This window comes from Papaver somniferum, chromosome 8 (assembly GCF_003573695.1).
Source record: "Papaver somniferum cultivar HN1 chromosome 8, ASM357369v1, whole genome shotgun sequence".
Classification (NCBI taxonomy): domain Eukaryota; kingdom Viridiplantae; phylum Streptophyta; class Magnoliopsida; order Ranunculales; family Papaveraceae; genus Papaver; species Papaver somniferum.
The window spans coordinates 173,541,156-173,561,036 of NC_039365.1; the positions used below are offsets into that span (position 1 = coordinate 173,541,156).

Below are 19,881 nucleotides of genomic sequence, written 5' to 3' on the forward strand. Positions count from 1 at the left end.
TTTTGATTTTAAACGAAAAATAAACTGAAATTTATCTTTCCTGATCGATCTAATGGATTATTTGATGCGATTTGAACTATTAATCTAATTGTTTGATCATACTTGACAGAAATTTATGATCAATTTCATTGATTATCTCCAAGTTAATCTGAATTTTATGAGATTAAGAAATCAAGAATTGAAATTTTCAAATTGTGGGACATTTGTTGTCTGACATGGTGCATTTTTTTGATCATATAGAAGGCCTCCCTTTGGTCGGCCGATATTATAGGGGTTTTTGGGTGGGGTCTTGTATCATGCTGCCAGATATTGCAGTCAAATCACCCGCTGCATATGTTATGACATCTGGCTACTGTAAAGTAAGAACAATATTCCTGACATGAAAGAGCAGGGGGAAGAGGAGCCATTGGGTTGTAGATGTTGGAGTGAAGAGTTTATTCTTCACGAAAGAGAACCATTAGCCTTTACCAAGAGTGGTGGTATTTTAGGTTTTGATCATAGCTCGATCCACATTTATGATCCCATATCTTTAACCTCGGACGAACTTGTGGATTTTTCATTTAGTTTTATAATCCCACACATGAACACCTTAATTTCATTGAAAGAATTCGGAGAAGAAGACGTAAAAAATAATGGCGTCAGTCGAAATTGAGGAGACATAAGGCTGTGTTTTGCTTACAAAGCAGCTAGCAAGATGAGGTCCCTGGATACGCTAACTGGTAATCTTCGATGTGCTTCTAAAGTAGTATTGTATTTATTTATATAGATTGCATAAACCTTTTGACATTATATCTTAATAGTAAGTATGGTATAAAGCTTGCTGTTAATCTGTTTTTATGCAATAAATGTCAACGTTATGGCAGTTTTTTTGTTCAGTTAAACCTATATTGCTCTGATAATATACAATTTGCTGCCCACTTGATCTAATTGCAATTGGAGATGTGATGCATATGTTAGTGACTTGTTTCGTTTTTATGCATGGAGTCAGATAAGCATATGGAAGCAAAATCGTGAAAGTTTTCTTAGTAGTAAAGGAGTCTATTTTGTTCTAGTATCTTAGCAAAATCAATAGACAATTTGGATTTGAACCTCCGCATGTTGTGTAAAGGTACAGTTACTTCCATATCCTAAAAATGTAAGTTTGAATAGGAAACACCATTAAATTTTGTCATTATTCATCAAAAAAATTCGTTAGAACACTATAGTCAAGTAGGCAGTTCTATGTGATAGTCATCATGATTGACGTTTCAACTCTGTCGTTACCTAGAACTAAGCAATCTGTTTGTCTTTAAACCATGCTTCTATCCCATCTTCATTGAAAAGCTCGATTCTGGATGGAGTACTAATACCAGGATGCAGGACAATGATTATGTTGGCAGTGATGATTTTGCCATCTTCTGACTACTAATGGATGGGTTTTCTTAGAAATGTAGCTATCCGCACATATATTTCTGCCTGCATCCTCAGTGGGATCAATTTTCATATTGTTCCACTTTGGGTCAGTTAGATTCCAAGTTGCATTATCACTTAACATAAGAGTTGCTGGGGATGTTACCAAGTCTGACAACAAGGGCATTGACATCATCTGCAAACAACGTCTAGCCTGTAATAGTCGGCACTAGGCCTGTTGCATTTGTTTCTTCCAAAACAACCAGCTTTTAGGATTTTATTAATTCCACCAAAAACAAATGGTCACTTGTTCCACTTTTATGTTTCTGTTTTACTTATGGTATCTTATGTTTTTCTCTAATCAAAGCTTTAGTTTCTAGTTTCTCAACATAGCGGTAGTAGTCATCTTTCTCAAGTAGATTTAAGCTGCTCCAGAAATTTCTTCTCTTTCTATGGAACTATTATCATAATATTTCTCCGATCGAAGCAGTTTTAGGAAGACTTTCAGTTATTCACTTATAGAAGGCCCAAAGTGTCCGCCTGTGATGAAGCAGTAGAAACTAGAAACTTTTTTTCATGTATGTATTTATCGTTAGTATGCAAAAGATGTATGTTTCAGAGCCAATTCTAATCATTAGAGTTCAACAAGTACTTTTTGTAAAAGGTTATAAGAAATAAAAGATCCTCACCAGTAACAAACACAGATTAAAAAAAAAACAACACTCAATAGGTCATCAAAATGGCAAGTTCCTCTTTGAGCATGAATTTGTGTTGTTGGTGTGCACGCACGCCATGAAATACCATTGACAAAACACGCGAGAGAATGTTAAATGCATTACAATCAAACTTCTCCTCCTGTACCGGCAAAGGTATCAAGTGCAGAGTCAAGGTAGAAATTGGCTCTAAGATACTGGATGTAATCTCTGTAGTTAAAAGGACGATATAGCAGAGGATGATCTTTGTCGACTAATTCTTTTGGGGTTTCAACAATTACTCCTTCTTTCAGACATGCAAACAATCCGTAAGAGTATCTATCTTTTTCTCCTTTCACCATTACTCTATGTTTTGGTGTATGCATCCTTCCATTGCTCCAAGCCTGCAAAGTAAAATGACTAGTTATCAGCAAGCTATTCACTCCCTTTAGTCCTTAAAAGTCGCAAAGCGTGTTATCATGTTAATGGGAGCAAAAAGAAGAAACATACCATGAGGGTTTTGCCCACCATAACTACAAATGTTTTGGGTTGTTGTACCACCTGAAGCCATTGGCCCTCTTTGGAGAGGATTTCAAGTCCTTGTCTGTCTTCATATAAGATGGTAATGAGATCTTGGTCAGTATGAGGAGAAAGACCAAGGGTCCAATCATCAGTGAATGGAGCGCTGTACTTCATAACACGGAATAAGTAATCATTGTCCTTGATGTGTGAATCATAGTAATGTTTAACTACTAAGCTCTCGAAAATCATCTTCCGTACCAGTCCTTCAAGTTCTTGCATCATTCTACTCATTGAGTTCAATGTTTGACTGCAACAATGAGAGAATATCAATACAAAAACATCATTACTGTTCTATAATTCTTATTTTGCATATTCCTAATAATTCATCTAAAGTGACAAAAAACTAGGAATAATGAAACTAAAAGAATGAGAATTCAAGATTACCAGAAGGCAGGATTTCCATTAGGCCACATAAGGTCTGTGAAGGCTTGAGACTGTTCAAGGATGGGTGCATTGTGAATTCCCAAACTCTCATACAGCGGTTGCCCTTCAAACTTGCCTAAGTAACCATGATGCACAGAACCAGAATTCTTCATTTTAGTCTCATCAGGAAGATCAAACAATTCTTCCAATCCCTTAAGCATTTCTTCATGGAGTTCATCTGGAACTTTATCATAGACTACCCGGAATCCTCCATAATTTGCGCAAGCTTCTCTTACTTGTATGCATAATTTCTTCCATCCTTCACTTCCTTCTACTAGATCTTTTGGGTCTTTGCTGAAATTAATACATGGGATGCCACATCCAGAATCCATCTCTAGCTCTATCTAGATTTTGGTTTATCTTCTTCCACTCTATATCACGGTACTTTGTACTTGATTACTGTATATAAGCATTCAAAACAGGACACGGGTCTTCAATGAATTTCTTTTTATGGATAGAAATGAATGTATTGTATTGTATTGTATTGATTTGAGAATAGGAACTTTAAGGAAAAAAAATTAAACTTTTGACAGATTTTTTTCTTCAATAACAAAATCATCAAAGATTTGTTGAAAATTGGTTGGTGAATCTGGATTGCAGCTTTAATGATAACATGCCTAAACCGGCACAAGCGTGCTTGGTTTTTTCTTTTTGGCCAACCATAATAGGAGTGTGCATTACTAGCTTGCCATAAGAAGATCTTATAATGAATATACTTTACAAGTATAAATATAAATACAAGATCCAATGAATCATGGAGTTAAATGGCATAAATCGTGTATCAACTAGAAAACAAAATAAATAAATAAATAAAAGATTTTCATTTGGAAACTGTAAGCAAAAGTCTAGGTGTATGAAGATGGTGTTGAAGGTTGAAATAATATCCGGCGAGACCATTAAACCATCCTCTCCAACTCCGTTACACCTAAAAAGCTACAGACTTTCTTGGATTGATCAGGGAAATATGCCTCATCCGCCGATTTCTCTCCTCCTGTTCTACTCTGGTGCCAATGCAGACCCTGTCGAACAACGTGGTTCGCTAAAGAAATCTTTGTCAGAAACGTTGACTCGTTTCTACCCATTAGCAGGAAAAATCAAAGATAATCTAACAATTCAATGCGATGACTATGGAGCTTATTACTTGGAAACCCGAGTTAATTGTCAGCTCTCTCAAGTTCTTACAAATCCTGAAGCTAATACCTTGAAGAAATTCCTTCCATCTTATGATCTCCATTTCAGAAGTGGCAGTAGTGGTAGTACAACTAATAATGAATTGGATTTGAAAGATCTAATACAATTAGTAATTCAAGTAAACGTTTTCGATTGCGGTGGAATGGCCATTGGTATTTCCATGTGTCACAAGATAGGAGATTTGGCATCTATGACAACATTTCTGGATTCTTGGGCAAGAACTTCTTGCCGCGGAACCAATAGTACTGCAGATGATCAAGAAATGGTTACTCCGTATTTTTACTCCGCCTCTCTTTTCCCTCCTAAGAAAACGCTTGCTTCCTGCCCATTCAAGAAACTTTCCGTTCGAAACAAGGTACATATGTCAGACGCTCTCTATTTCGTATGATACTAAAGCCAGCTCTTAATTCCTTCCTTTTTGTTTTTTTAATGGTATAGCATGTCACTAGAAGGTTCGTTTTTGATGCGTCAAGAATAGCTGCACTCAAAGCCAGAGCAACCAATCCCCTATATGTGAATAACCCAACTCGTGTGGAAACAGTAACAGCACTTATATGGAAGTGCGCATCAAGGGTGGGTATCAAAAAATCATCAGAGTCTGCTACTAGACAATCCGTAGCTTTCGTACCAGTAAATCTTCGCGGGAGAAGGATTCCGCCTATGCCCGAACATCTTATTGGGAATCTCGTTCAGTTGGCAGTTGCAAGTAAAAGTACAACTGCTGGCGCAAGTGCAAAACAAGAGGATTTAAGCTACTTGGTGCAACTTGTCAGAGATGGCATAAGTAAAATCGACAATGATAGAGTGAAGGAAATACAAGGTTATAGCGATGGGGGATTCGGCGAGTTCTTTAGAGAAGTGTATGGAAGGTATAGAAAAGGGGAGGTGGATTTGAATACAGTTATTAGCTGGTGTAGATTTCCGTTCTATGAAGCTGATTTTGGTTGGGGGAAACCACATTGGGTGTGTTGTGTGCAAATGGAGGGGAAGAATGTGCATATATTGATGGATACAAAAGATGGAAATGGAGTTGAAGCATGGGTGACTTTTGGTAATCAATATGAGATGGATGACTTTTCATCTCTAATTGATTGTGAATTCGAGATATCTGCTGAAACACAACGGAACTCTGCTACTTGAAAATGATGATAAAGATTTCTTCTTGCGTTTTGTTTGGTGATCAAAACTCAATTTTGTTTCAAATTCTTTGGCATTTCTGAAATGATGATTTTAATGACAACAAACAAACTATTATTTTTCTTGGAGAAACTTCAAAACACCAGCAATACTTAATGTTAAACATGGCAAAACCCAAAAAAAAAAAAGGCCTAAGTTAAAAATGGCAAAATCAAAAAATAAATAAAGTGGCCCATGCAGGTCTCGAACCTGCGACCTTCGCGTTATTAGCACGACGCTCTAACCAACTGAGCTAATGGGCCATTTGTGAAATTTAAAGACGCATAAGTTAACTGACCGATATAGCTGGGTTGTTGCCTTAGCCTGCGTCCAAGGCTTTTTACCTTCTACTGTGGGCTTTTCCCCGGTCAATTGAATGAATGCATTGAAACCCTTTCGTAATTAAGTTGAGGATACGGAAAAGTCTAATTTAACATCTGTATCAAGTTTAATTTTCATTAAGATCATTTCCAACAACAGTGGGTGCTAAAAATCCTACGTGGAATTTTTATTTAGATTCTTATTTATGGGATCATATGTATCTGGCAAAAATAGTAACCCTTTGCTCATGGACTATTTCCAACAGTGTGAGGTCTTATTTTGAGGATTTGTTTTTTTTGGATAATGATAAAATTGATTTCCTTTTTCCTATTTGTTCAGAAAAAATTATTTAAAACTAAAAATTTAAAATATGGTTAAAAAGATGACGTGGAGGTCATTCCCAAGGTTTAAAAATAGGAAAATTTCTTGTTTGGTCCTAGGCCCATATAGTTATTTATAGTAGGGTCCAACCGGAATTTTTTTTTATCCGGAGGTCCAAAATTAATTAAAACATGGAAATGTCCATAATGCCCATTACTACCAAACGTGTGTGTCTACACTGCTTACAAATTTGAGTACATATCTGGTACACTGCTTAAAAATTCGAGTACATATTTGCTACACTGCTTACAAATTTGAGTACATATCTGTCTGAGTACATATCTGTCGTACTGCTTACAAATCCGATTATATATCTGAATGCTTACAAATTCGAGTACATATTTGCTGCACTGCTTCCACGTACAGATGCACTAACGAGACCACTTATGTGAGCCATATCCATCATGAGAAAAGCCCCAACAGAATCTGCAATATTCAAGAAGCATAGCAGGAAAGGGAATTAGGTGTGCGTAATGGGTTAACTAGTCTGATTCTTTGATCACTAAGAATAACAACTGTTGACAATCAAAATATATGTGTATACCTTTCTCATTCGAGGATAATCGAAATCACGAGGATAAGCACTAGCACCAACAATGATGAGTTTTGGTCGAAAGAGGGTGGCAGTTTTCTCAAGCATATCATAATCAATAAGGCCTGCAAGTGAATTTGGTAATGAATGCAAATTATCAACGAATTATAAATGAACAACAATAGACCACATAGTTATTACACAATATAAGAATGCAGAGAAGCACCTGTTGATTCATCAAGACGGTAGGGCATCGATTCAAAATAAATCTAAGTCCCAGATACCCGTCTTTTAGGAGTCATAAATCCATGTGACAAGTGACCTCCAAAAGGAAGATCCAGACCCTGTAACAGTTACATGAACAAAGCCCTTTGTTGACAAAGTGTCTCTAGATCATCAATGTACTCATTGCCACCATAATACCTACATTGCAGAATGAAATGATCAAATGCATTTCAATAAAAATACAGGGAAAAAATACAACATTAAACACCATATTTACCTTTTACCAGAAAGCCCTTCTGAATACTGTTTGTGAGACAAGAACCCACAGCTTCCATCACTGCGCGAGATGTAAAATTCTCTGAAGCAATGAGCTCCAAGCTGTCAAACTGACGATTCTTCTCACTATCAATTATTGAACGTACTTCAGGGTCTGCCTAACTTGAGAAGGTAATCTATCCGCAGTAGTAGTACCCAACTTGGGAAAAAAAGTTGAAGAACCTTTAGTAAAAAGATTGGGTTGTTGTACAGCAGCACCCATTATTGCAGCTCCACTGTATGCCTGCATCTACTTCACTTCTCCTTAAACATAACAAGGAGCACTTCCTATCAGTATGCGATATTTGTACTGAAGATTCATGAACTACAAATCAACAGTATGACAACAACAGGTGACAGATCTATGAAAAATAAGAGAATCGAAAGACATATTACAGTATTTCACATTAAGTACTGAAGGGTAAGACTAAAAAAGGAGCAAAAACACAGCAAAGTCAGCAATCACAGGCACTTTGACAGCAAAATGATGATGATTATAATAAATGTATGCATAGCAGTAGGTATTTGGATTGGAACACTCTGCATCAGACATGTTTTGAACCTGCAAATGTCACAAAGATGTAACAGTATTAAAATACAGTATTTCACATACGTACTGATGGGTCAAACTAAAAAAAGTGAGAGATATATGCAAGAAACAGATTCTAAGAGCAGTTTCTATGAGTATGCCATATATGTACTGCAGATTCATGAACTACAAAATCAACTGCATGACAAAGAATAATTAAGAATTTAGGAGAAACAGCAGAATCGAAGCATGTAATACGGTATTTCACATACGTACTGATGGGTCAAACTAAAAAAAGTGAAAGATCTATGCAAGAAACAGAATCCAAGAGCATAAACAATGAGTATGTCATATATGTACTGCTGGATAATACGATCTGAAAGTGAAAACAAACCTGATTTTGAAAAGAAAACATAAATATAATCAAATCGAACTAAAATAAGCTAAAAACTTAACAATCTAACAAAATAACTGAATAAATACGAACAAGATTCATAAAAAACAAACAGAACACAACCGATCTCCATGATCTATGCAAGAAACAGATTCTAAGAGCAGTTTCTATGAGTATGCCATATATGTATTGCAGATTCATGAACTACAAAATCAACTGCATGACAAAGAATAATTAAGAATCTAGGAGAAACAGCAGAATCGAAGCACGTAATACGGTATTTCACATACGTACTGATGGGTCAAACTAAAAAAAGTGAAAGATCTATGCAAGAAACAGAATCCAAGAGCATAAACAATGAGTATGTCATATATGTACTGCTGGATAATACGATCTGAACGTGAAAACAAACCTGATTTTGAAAAGAAAACAGAAATATAATCAAATCGAACTAAAATAAGCTAAAAACTTAACAATCTAACCAAATAACTGAATAAATACGAACAAGATTCATAAAAAACAAACAGAACACAACCAATCTCCATGATCTATGCAAGAAAAAGATTCTAAGAGCAGTTTCTATGAGTATGCCATATATGTACTGCAGATTCATGAATTACAAAATCAACTGCATGACAAAGAATAATTAAGAATCTAGGAGAAACAGCAGAATCGAAGCACGTAATACGGTATTTCACATACGTACTGATGGGTCAAACTAAAAAAAGTGAAAGATATATGCATGAAACAGAATCCAAGAGCATAAACAATGAGTATGTCATATATGTACTGCTGGATAATACGATCTGAAAGTGAAAACAAACCTGATTTTGAAAAGAAAACATAAATATAATCAAATCGAACTAAAATAAGCTAAAAACTTAACAATCTAACCAAATAACTGAATAAATACGAACAAATTCATAAAAAACAAACAGAACACAACCAATCTCCATGATCTATGCAAGAAAAAGATTCTAAGAGCAGTTTCTATGAGTATGCCATATATGTACTGCAGATTCATGAATTACAAAATCAACTGCATGACAAAGAATAATTAAGAATCTAGGAGAAACAGCAGAATCGAAGCACGTAATACGGTATTTCACATACGTACTGATGGGTCAAACTAAAAAAAGTGAAAGATCTATGCATGAAACAGAATCCAAGAGCATAAACAATGAGTATGTCATATATGTACTGCTGGATAATACGATCTGAAAGTGAAAACAAACCTGATTTTGAAAAGAAAACAGAAATATAATCAAATCGAACTAAAATAAGCTAAAAACTTAACAATCTAACCAAATAACTGAATAAATACGAACAAGATTCATAAAAAACAAATAGAACACAACCGATCTCCATGATCCAAAATTCAAATCTTATAATGATTCAAAAATTGTAGCAGAAACAATGAGTATGTCATATATGTACTGCTGGATAATACGATCTGAAAGTGAAAACAAAACTGATTTTGAAAAGAAAACAGAAAGATAATCAAATCGAAAGCTAAAATAAACTAAAAACTTAACAATCTAACCAAATAACTGAATAAAAACGAACAAGAATCATAAAAAAAACAGAACACAACCTATCTCCATTAAACTGTAGCAGAAAGAAGAAAACGAAAAGATTAAGCAACATACCTGTTAAAAATCGCAGAAGAAATCTTCAGAAACCTTAATCCGAAATCCAGAAGAAGAAAGAGAGCAGAATTTTCCCAAGAATAATCGGCTGAAATTTTTTTTAGAAACTTTGAAATAGACTGCTTTAATATATGTATGATTGGAAGGGTAGTTTAGGTATTTAGAAATTTCATACAATTTGTCCCGCACGTGTACATGACTTGGGCTTAAAAAATTTGGTCCATTTTCATGTTTTCTCTTAATTATGGACCTCTGATTAGTGGGCTTTAATGGGTGGACCTGCCACTAACTAAGAACACTATAATGGTACCTATTGGTAATTCCTACTTAAAAATATTGTGACACCCTTCCTATTTAATAGGACTCACTATTGGAGATGAATTTAATGTAAATCAAGGTCTAAGATTTTATGTGTCATAAATAAAATAAGACCTTCACCCTCTATTGAAAATGCTCTAAGGATCCCATGATAAATGAGTCTGATTTTTACTGGTTGGTCATAGACGGATCAGGTCGTTCTTCCTTGGCTGAAACATTGCGGTTAAGGTTAGAGAGTGATGGTGCAGTACTTTCTGTTGAAGGCGTGTGTTCTAATATGATTACGCCATATGTGATGTGCTTTAAAAAGAGTTTTAAGCTCCCTTGGAATGCAGATACCGACGCAATCTCCGCTGTTCATGTTGATGGCGTAACCATAGTTCGTATTCAGAAAAAACAAACTTTCAACACCAAGTTCGTACTCGAAAGCTTTGATTTGGTAGGAATTGGTGCTGGTGAATCAGTTCTTACTTGGCATGCTTCATGGGTAAACTTTATGTTTAGGCTTAGGGAGTAGTAATTTAATTTTTTGTTAGTGTTTTAATTTTTTGTGTTTATAAGTATGGTATGGAGTTATGCGGCCTTCGTCTAGCGCTTGTCTGATTAATGTTAATCAGGGTCTCCGTAAGGTCCTTAGTGAGTACTTGTAAGTTATGTGTTGAAGAATTGAATGTCTGAAACTACTGTTAAAATTGTTGTGTTCCTATATTTGCAACATAGAACAATTTTATGAAGAGCAAAACTCCTCAAATGCTTGTCATGTGTTATTCCGGCCCTTCTCTGTCACAGACTTGTTGCTTCCGACCGAATATTTTTCTTTTTGCTGGAACACACGGAATTATTTCAAATGCTCTTATTTACGTGGTCCTGCTTGGCATGCTTCCAATAATTGTCCCATGTAGCTACAAAATAGACCATTCTACCTATGCTGTCACCATTGTATGTATCCAGAGTCTGGACACTAATAAGTTATAACTATCTATTTGTATATTCTAAATCACCGCCGTGCCAATTCACTTTGAAATAACTATCTAATTATATTTCCACCAATCTTCCTGTTCTACTAAGGATGCAACTTAGAAACGTCAACTTGCAAGAAAATAATCGAGAATCTGACAGATAATAAATACAATAGTACTCTTTAAAATCCTTAAGAAACGTTGAATGAATTGTTTTCAAACATGGCAGACCTTATGATCATTTGCAGAACACATTTCATACTCTTTGGTTCTTTTCTTTCTATTCTCCTTCTTACTCTCTATTTTTCACCTTATAACAATCATCAAACACCAAATAGTACTTTGTCTCGCGCTTCTCCGTTACTAGCTTCCGATGGTAATGGGATCCGTTCGGAATCATCTAATGCTCCCAACACTAGAGTGAGTTTTTTTTTCTTTCTTGAAGTAGAACCTACAATGTTTTTGGTGTTCTTAATCTATCTCGTCTAATTCTTTGGAATTTGTTTGTTGTTGTTATTGACGGATCATATTTACAGGAAAAACTTACTGGTGCGGGGAAAATTGAAGATGACCTTTCAAGAGCTAGGGCTGCCATTCGAATGGCGATCCAAACACGCAATTACACGTCTAACAAAGTAGAAGATTTCATTCCCAGTGGAACAGTTTACAGGAATTCATATGCCTTTCACCAGTAAGACTTCTCATTCTATTCCTGTACTGGAGTTTGGGCATTTTCATGACTTTGTATTTTCTTGTGAACACATTGAAATCTTCCTTGTGAAAACTCTAGGAAATCCAAGTACTACGACCGTAGTAAATTTTGGGTTATCCATAATCCTAATAGATTGTTCCAAAACATGGCAAAGAAACAACATTCGTACATACGTAACTCGGTGAAAGTAAAATCAAATCAACTTGTATGCGTCTTTTTATCATATATTAACAAAATTCAGGATTGTTAAAGCTGAAGTTGTAAGGTGCTAATCATATGAACAGAGAATGGGAATTCATCTGATGTTGTTAATGTAATGGAGTATATAATAGTATGCAAAAACCACTAATCTAATGCCACTTAGCTAGTCTACTGAATCGTATGTGCTGCCAATGAATGTGACCGAATCAAATGAGAATCTATTTGTTTTATCAAGAAAAGAAACGGAATCTTCTAATTATTTTGATTAAAATCTTCTAATTTACTACTTAAAAGAGTGAAGACCTATGAAAACCGCAGATACCACGAAGCTACCTACCTTATAGGTAACATGGGGGAATTGAATCTTCCAACAACAAAAAAAGAAAAAAAAAATTATGAAAGCGCACATGGAGTATTATTATGCAGGATTGCCAAATGAATATTCCTTTAGGCCAGCCAAACCGTAATGGTACTTACAACTTCAGTTAACAGACCAAGAGTAAGACTAATTTCAGTTGGCCAGGAACTTGAAGCTTATGGTTTTGTGGGTAAAACTAGCTAGATAAGTTTACCCCCAAATTTGAGCAGGTGTGTTGTGAGAATCCTAGTGTTAGACAACATACAATTTCAGTTAGTGGTAATTCTACACTTGTGAAATTTTACCCTTTCAATTAATGCTTTTACCAATTTTGTGAAATTTTATATACACTTGTGAACCAGGAGCTATATTGAGATGGAGAGAACATTTAAAATTTGGACATACAAAGAAGGTGAGCCACCTTTGGTGCATGCTGGGCCACTTAATTTGCTCTATGCAATAGAAGGCCACTTTATTGAAGAAATGGCGAGCAAAAGCAACCCCTTCGCAGCTCAAGACCCGAGTGATGCCCATGCGTTCTTCCTTCCCTTCAGCGTAGCCAATATGAAAAGTTTCCTTTACGTGCCCTACAGTAAAGATTATTCGCGTGCTCCAATTAACCATTTGGTTATGGATTATGTTCGCATTGTATCAGAGAAATACCATTACTGGAACAGAAGCAGTGGGGGTGATCATTTCATGGTCTCTTGCCATGATTGGGTAAGTTTTTAATTTGTTGCAATTCATGATTTTATATCGTAGGAACTATATACTAATATTTTTTTATTCTTTCACGATATGTGACACATTACAGGCACCTTTTGTAACCGAGGAAAATCCTAGAATGTTCAAGAAATTCATCAGGGTTCTCTGCAATGCTAATTCGTCAGAAAGTTTTGAGCCCGGAAGAGATGTATCGCTGCCGGAATACAGAGTCGAGGGAACAAGTCTTTTGACCTCCACACAGTCTCGCGTTAGTGTTTCTAATCGCTCCATTCTTGGTTTCTTTGCTGGTGGAGGACATAGACCTATAAGGAAGATGTTACTTAAGCATTGGTTAGACAAAGATAGTCAATTGCAAATTCACGAATATCTTCCTAAGGGACAAGATTATGGTGAATTTATGATGCGAAGCAAATTCTGTTTGTGTCCAAGTGGATATGAAGTTGCCAGTCCAAGATTAGTGGAGGCAATCCATGCCGGATGTGTTCCTGTTATAATGTCGGATCATTATGTTCTTCCATTTAGTGATGTACTTGTCTGGAGCCAGTTCTCGATAGCAGTTACAATAGAAGAAATACCCCAACTTAAGACGATACTGCAGGCTATAACAGATGAGCAGTACCACGAATTGCAGAAGAGGGTTATACAAGTTCAACGGCATTTCACTCTTAATCGCCCGGCACAAAGGTTCGACATTATTCATATGATACTTCATTCAGTTTGGCTAAGGCGATTAAATGTTCATCTACCAGCTTGATAGTTGTTGTAAAAATTCGTTTTCTTTTCTTGGTATATAAATAGTGCTAATTTGGCTTTTATCTTCTCGTTATTGTTTTTACTGGTTTTTAAATGGATCTGCTGTATCACTATATCATGTGAAAATTACAGCCACACCCGTTTTTAAGATTTTGGTCACTGTGAAATCCACCGATAAAAAAGTACAGGCGCGCATTCAATTTTGATGAAAAAATTTCTCCCAAACCCATAGTTTATAAAATTAGGTTTCGATCTTTTTTGTTCTTCTTCCTCTCCACTCAACTGTTCCATCTGTTCGATTTGATTTTTCGTTAGATCTGTTCATACCGGCATCTTGTGTTCTTCGTATTCTTCTGCATTTCTGTATTCTTTTGGAATTTTGAGATCGAGAAATGGAACTCAGGGAGAAGAAATTGAAGACGGTGATGAACAGAGAAAGTGAGTGTTTGCTGTTGAATCAAGACCGAAATGGAATAAGGGTTTGTTGATAGTGAGATTAAGATGGTGATTGAGAAGGATTTTCTGAATTTTGAAGAAACCATAGTTGAAGCAGATCGAGATACAGCAGAAGAGATGATGCTGCTGATTTCAGAGATAAAGAGATGAAGGTTAGGGTTTAATCGACGAAAATTTGTTGTTGTTTTTTCAATCGATTCTGCGGATGAATATTAAGAATGGGTTCGTGGCTCAGATGAAAATGAAGGTGATGATGTTATTGTGAAATAGAGAAGATGGGTTGGTGGTGGATTGACAGGACACGGAGACATGGGTGATACATAGAGATGGAATGTGAATCTGTGATGAGTTCAGGCTGAAGCAGATTATTGCCATGAAACTTTTGAGAAGCGGGAGTTATGTTATGCATCTCTATTGCAAAACCGAGAGATATTGGAGTTATGTGATGAGTTCAAGATAGTTATCGCAAGAAGAACCTACAGGAAATGATTTTGCTGTCGGGAATGAATGTATGACTGTTGTGCAATAAGGGAAAGAGAAGCACGGATTACTATTGTGCAATACAGGGAAAGATGCATTTATAAAAATAGTTATACAATATGTTATGCATTTACAAAAATGGATGCATAACCTATTATGCATCTACAAAATTTGTTGCATAACTTGTTATGCAGTCCAAAAAACGGTTGCATAACACGTTACACAACAACTTTTTTGTCACTATCAAAACCAACAAAAACAAAGATGTTATGCACCTACAATAATATCTGCATAACATGTTATGCAGTTTCGAAAATAGATGCATAACCTGTTATGCGTCTGAAAATACTGCTGCAGAATCCATTACGGATCGAGAAAATTGTTGCACAAACTTTTATGCATTGAGAAAATAGATGCATAATGCATTATGCATCTATTTTTTTATGTACGCACAAATACAATGGCTGCATAACTTGTTATAGATGCATGACTTTGTTACGCAGATGCATAATTTGTTATGTAGTCGAGAAAATGGTTGCATAATTCGTTATGCGTCTGCAGAATGTGTTATGAATCTTTTTTGGTGGCTGCATAATGGTTATGTATCAAGTTTTCGAAAATTTTGCCTAAAATGATGATCACTTCCGATTTTTTCGTGAAAAACAAAAATTTGACATTGTTGTTTGTACTCGTTGTGTAGCTCTCTTAAAAATATTTCCAACGATATAAAATTTGTAAAATTCTAAGGCGCGGATTTTTAGATATGTTATATCCAAGTTGCGTTGCCAATTATACCCCTGAAAAATTAGGCTGCATGACGAGTTATGCCTGAAAAATAGTATGCATGACGAGTTATGTATTGATTCTTAATAATTTCGGATAAATTTGGGTGTCACGGTATCTAAAATTAATTGTGGGCCTGACAATAAGAATATTTTTTTTGGGCCTGCGCCTAATTTTCCTAGCATATATTTACATTAAAAAAGCCTATATCTCGGGTTTCAATAGTGAAAACTACCACCACATCCATTTTTACACATTTTTCACTAACTCACGGGAGGAAAAAGTCACAGGCGCACCCAAAATCGGCGACCAAATTTCTCCGACACCAAAACTTTTCAAAATTCAGTTTTTTTTATTTCCTAAATTAGCCTCTGCATATACAGTCACGGTCAGTTCTGAGATTCAGTTTCTTTTTCTTTTTTGCGGTTAGAAGATCGAGCCGGAGAGCTGAGAGATTCAATTATCAGAGAGAAGGAGCTGATTGAGAGATTGAATTTCCTGAATTTGTATATCGATTTTCCAAAGATAATCTGAAAATGAAGCTTCAGGTTCGTTCGTTTCATTTTAATCTTGATTCTGATCTTGTTTAATTTTGGTCCGATTCTAGGTTTCAGTTTCTGTAAGATTAGGATCTATTATTTAAGGTTTTCGAAGCTTACTTTAGGTCTTATAAGCTTGTTTTTGAATTAGTTTTGATTTTTGTTTAATTTTTTAGGTTTTGGATTTGTTACGATCAATGTAGATCTTTTCGATTTAATCTTTGTGTTTCGATTTTCATGTTCGAATGTTGATAGACCAATTTTTGCTTCTGCTCTAGTTGATTTTTGATTTGATTTGATTTCCAGTTAATTTTTTATCTGTTTTCTGTTTCGTTAATGTAGATGTTTTTGATTTTGATATCCAATTGATTTTTGATCTGATTTTGATTAATATAGATTTTTTAATGTTGTTGTTGCTTTGATCTTTTAACTTTGAGTCATAATTTTTGTGAAGAAATATGCAGGATAGATAGATTTGATTTTTATTCATATGGATATTACTTGTTTTTGTGTTTTTGCAGGGTGAAATGGTTGTTGTTAGTGCACTAGTTGTACTTCATTCCTTCAATGACTTCTTAGCTCATCCTGTTGATGTCAACATGACTCTGGAGTCTTTGAAGAGAGTCGTTTGCTAGAAATGGACTCATTTATTACCTCATCATATCAGATTTTCCTTTAGTGATGGAACTAAGTTTGTGCAGGTTAATCTGATGTTCTGCTTCAGTGTTTTGTATCTCGTTGTCATTGTAAAGGTAAGAAGAGCTTTGATTTACTTGTTGAAGTTGGGTGCAATTCTTCCAGCATTCATAGTGGAGCTTCAAGTAGTCGTGTAATAGAACCCGAACCTAAAGAAGCTATGGTGAATTTCCTTGAATATGGTTCCGTGCATGTTAACAAGGTTCTTAGGTCTGAGGGTTGGCATAAATTACTTTGTGAAGTTGGTAAAGTTTTTTTTGGAGGTGTAGCAGAAGTGCGTATTGCAATGAAGAAACTGAGCTTAGGTCTGGGAATGTTCTTCTTTATACTAGGAATGAACCTAGCAGTTTCTATGCAAAGTTCCCAAACAAAATTTCCCTTGGGAGTTTAAGGTTTGTGTTGTTGATGTTGAAAACAGAATGCTCGATGTTAAGAAATATGTTAACAGTCATCACAGTGGTTTGGGATGTCAGAGGATCTTCCACAAGCTCAGCAGTAAATTTGTTTCTAGTCTGATCAATGATGAAATCAGAAGTGATCCGAGTTTCAAAGCTTTTGATTTGATATTTTTTCTTAAATCTAGCTATGGGATCAATGTGAAATACTACCAAGCTTACAATGTATGAGGATATACTTGGTGATGATGTCATGTCGTATTCGCATCTGGTATGGTATGTAGATGCCATTCGTACCACAAATCTGGGGAGTTGAATTGATTTTCAAGTTGAAATGGATGACAATGAATTGAACGAGGAGATTTCAATTGATTTATAAGTTGAAGCACCCACAAATAAGTTTGTGCGTCTTTTTATTGCTTTCGAGGCATGTATCCATGATTACCGTTGCCTTTGTCCTATGATTTATGTCGATGCTACCTTTCTTATAGGGTGATTTAGAGGATAACTCATGGCTGCAACTGGTATCAATGCCGAACAAGGTAATTTTTCAGACAGTAGTTTTCACTTTTCAGATTATGCATCATTTTTATATATGTGCATAATGTCTCATGCATCATTTATTTTGGCTTCATAATGTCTTACGCATCTTTTTGTTTAGTTGCATAATGTCTTATGCATTATTGTTTTCACATTTCTGATTATGCATTCTTTTTATATATGTTCATGATGTCTCATGCATTATTTATTTTGGCTTCATAGTGTCTTATGCATCTTTTTGTTTAGCTGCATAATATCTTATGCATTATCGTTTTCACTTTTTAGATTATGCATCCTTTTTATGCACGTGCATAATGTCTCATGCATTATTTATTTTGGCTTCATAATGTCTTATGCATCTTTTTGTTTAGCTGTATAATTATGCATTATTACTTTCACTTTTGAGATTATGCACGTGCATAATGTCTTATGAATCATTTTGTTTAGATGCATAATGTCTTATGCATTTATTGTTTTAGATTCATAATACTTCATGTAATCTTTTTTACGTTTGCTTGATTTTATATTTTTAAGGTCCTGAAACATATTTTCTTTTATGCCCGGTTCTTTACATTAGCCATGTCCCCAGTACCTGATGAAGATAACGATAACTGGCAATGGTTCATGAGGAATTTGATTAATGTTGTTGATCATGATCAAAGGCCAGTCACATTTTTATCTGATCATGCGTAAGGATTAAATAGAGAGATCCCAGTTATTTTTCCTGGAGCCTTCCACAGTTTCTGTTATTATCATCTTAAGCATAATTTACCTATTACTGCTTCTGAGGAAAGGTATGGTGCCGTTCTTGATGCATTTCAAGCTGCTGCATGTCCTCTTAGTCCTGAAGGTTTTCAAACTGCCACCGCTACGACTAGGGGTCTCGGTTGTGGTTGGGTTGCATACTATATTGAGGATGTCCCTCCCGAGAGCTGGTCAAATGCCTTTTTCAGGGCTGTATGTATGGAAGGACATCTTCGACTCTTGCGGAATCCTTCAATAGTTGGATGAAGGTACACAAGAAGCTCCCTTAAAATGCTCTTCTCGATCAAATAAGTAAGGATGTGATGAAGATGATGTCAGAGAGGAGAAACGATGTTTTAAGTTTCAAAACAACTCTCACACCAAAGAACGAATCTAAGATGAAGGCTCTTATTGATGGGGATTTAACCTGGATGGTTACACAGGCTGATGCTCATGTTTATGAAGTGGAGGGCGGGGAGATTTATCATAGTGTTAACCTTGAGGCAGAGACATGTACTTTTCATAGGTGGCGCGTCTATGGGTTTCCATGCATGCATGCATTTGCTTCTATATCAATGTCTGGTTCTAATCCATATGATTTTGTCGAACCTTATTTCACTACTTCATACTTCAATAATGCCTACGACCATACCATTCATCCTATTCTGAACTACAACAGGCCCGAAGTTTATGAAGGTAATGATATTATCGATGTACCTGATGTTAGGAGGCCTCCAGGGAGACCACCAGCTAATGCTTTTGAGTAGTTACGTGAAGCTGCCCAGGAAAGTTATGCGATATAATAATTGTTGTGAGATTGGTCATCACAACAAGCAATATTGTACAAAGCCTACTTGTTATAAGAAGCCACTGAAGCAGCGTAAGGGAAGTTAAGGCTGAGCAATTAGCTTGTTGGTTTCTTCATACTATTACTTTTACGTTTGAACCTAATTCATTTTTCATTCGCAGTATTTTTTAATTGTAAGACTTTTTCTTTAATTAGTTTTTGTATTGGTTTTTATGAACAAGTACTCTTTTTTTACTATGTATTTTTTTTTTGCTTCTACAGATACTGATATTCATTTTATGTTAAAATGCATACTTTGTTATGCATTATTTTTGAAGACGCATAATTTTTTTATACATTCCCTTTTGGAGACGCATAATTTGTTATGAATTCTTTTTTGGAGATGCATAATTTGTTGTGCATTCTATTTGAAGATGCACAATCTGTTATGCGTTCATTTTTTTAAATATGGTTGCAGAACGTGTCATGACCTTTGTTTTACTAAGTTTTTTCAACCTATTGTCCCTTCATTTGAATTGTAAGATGTATAACATGTTATGTTTATAATCGGTGGTCGAGGGGGCAGCGCCCCCTCGTTATTATAATACATTTAATTTCCAGTATTTCTAGTTTTT

The 19,881-nt window shown here is 35.5% G+C and overlaps 3 protein-coding genes and 1 non-coding gene across 4 annotated transcripts; 2 read left to right on the top strand and 2 right to left on the bottom strand.

Annotated features, from left to right (window-relative positions):
* Positions 1–2,136: 2,136 nt before the first annotated feature.
* LOC113306479 (probable 2-oxoglutarate-dependent dioxygenase AOP1) lies at positions 2,137–3,418 on the bottom strand. The gene is made up of 3 exons (XM_026555408.1): positions 3,048–3,418; positions 2,592–2,910; positions 2,137–2,485 (listed from the first exon to the last, which is right to left on the bottom strand). The coding sequence occupies exons 1-3, from the start codon at positions 3,416–3,418 to the stop codon at positions 2,231–2,233; spliced, it is 945 nt and encodes a 314-aa protein (XP_026411193.1). The 3' UTR covers positions 2,137–2,230.
* Positions 3,419–3,945: 527 nt separating this feature from the next.
* LOC113306480 (vinorine synthase-like) lies at positions 3,946–5,417 on the top strand. The gene is made up of 2 exons (XM_026555409.1): positions 3,946–4,632; positions 4,716–5,417. Exons 1-2 carry the CDS (start codon positions 3,946–3,948, stop codon positions 5,415–5,417), a joined length of 1,389 nt encoding a protein of 462 aa, XP_026411194.1.
* A 225-nt stretch (positions 5,418–5,642) lies between these two features.
* TRNAI-AAU lies at positions 5,643–5,716 on the bottom strand. The gene has a single exon. It is a non-coding gene; the product is annotated as a tRNA-Ile (tRNA).
* Positions 5,717–11,294: 5,578 nt separating this feature from the next.
* LOC113301865 (probable glycosyltransferase At5g20260) lies at positions 11,295–13,974 on the top strand. Its single transcript, XM_026550707.1, has 4 exons — positions 11,295–11,496; positions 11,613–11,767; positions 12,710–13,067; positions 13,162–13,974. Exons 1-4 carry the CDS (start codon positions 11,299–11,301, stop codon positions 13,825–13,827), a joined length of 1,377 nt encoding a protein of 458 aa, XP_026406492.1. The 5' UTR covers positions 11,295–11,298; the 3' UTR covers positions 13,828–13,974.
* The last annotated feature ends 5,907 nt before the right edge of the window (positions 13,975–19,881 follow it).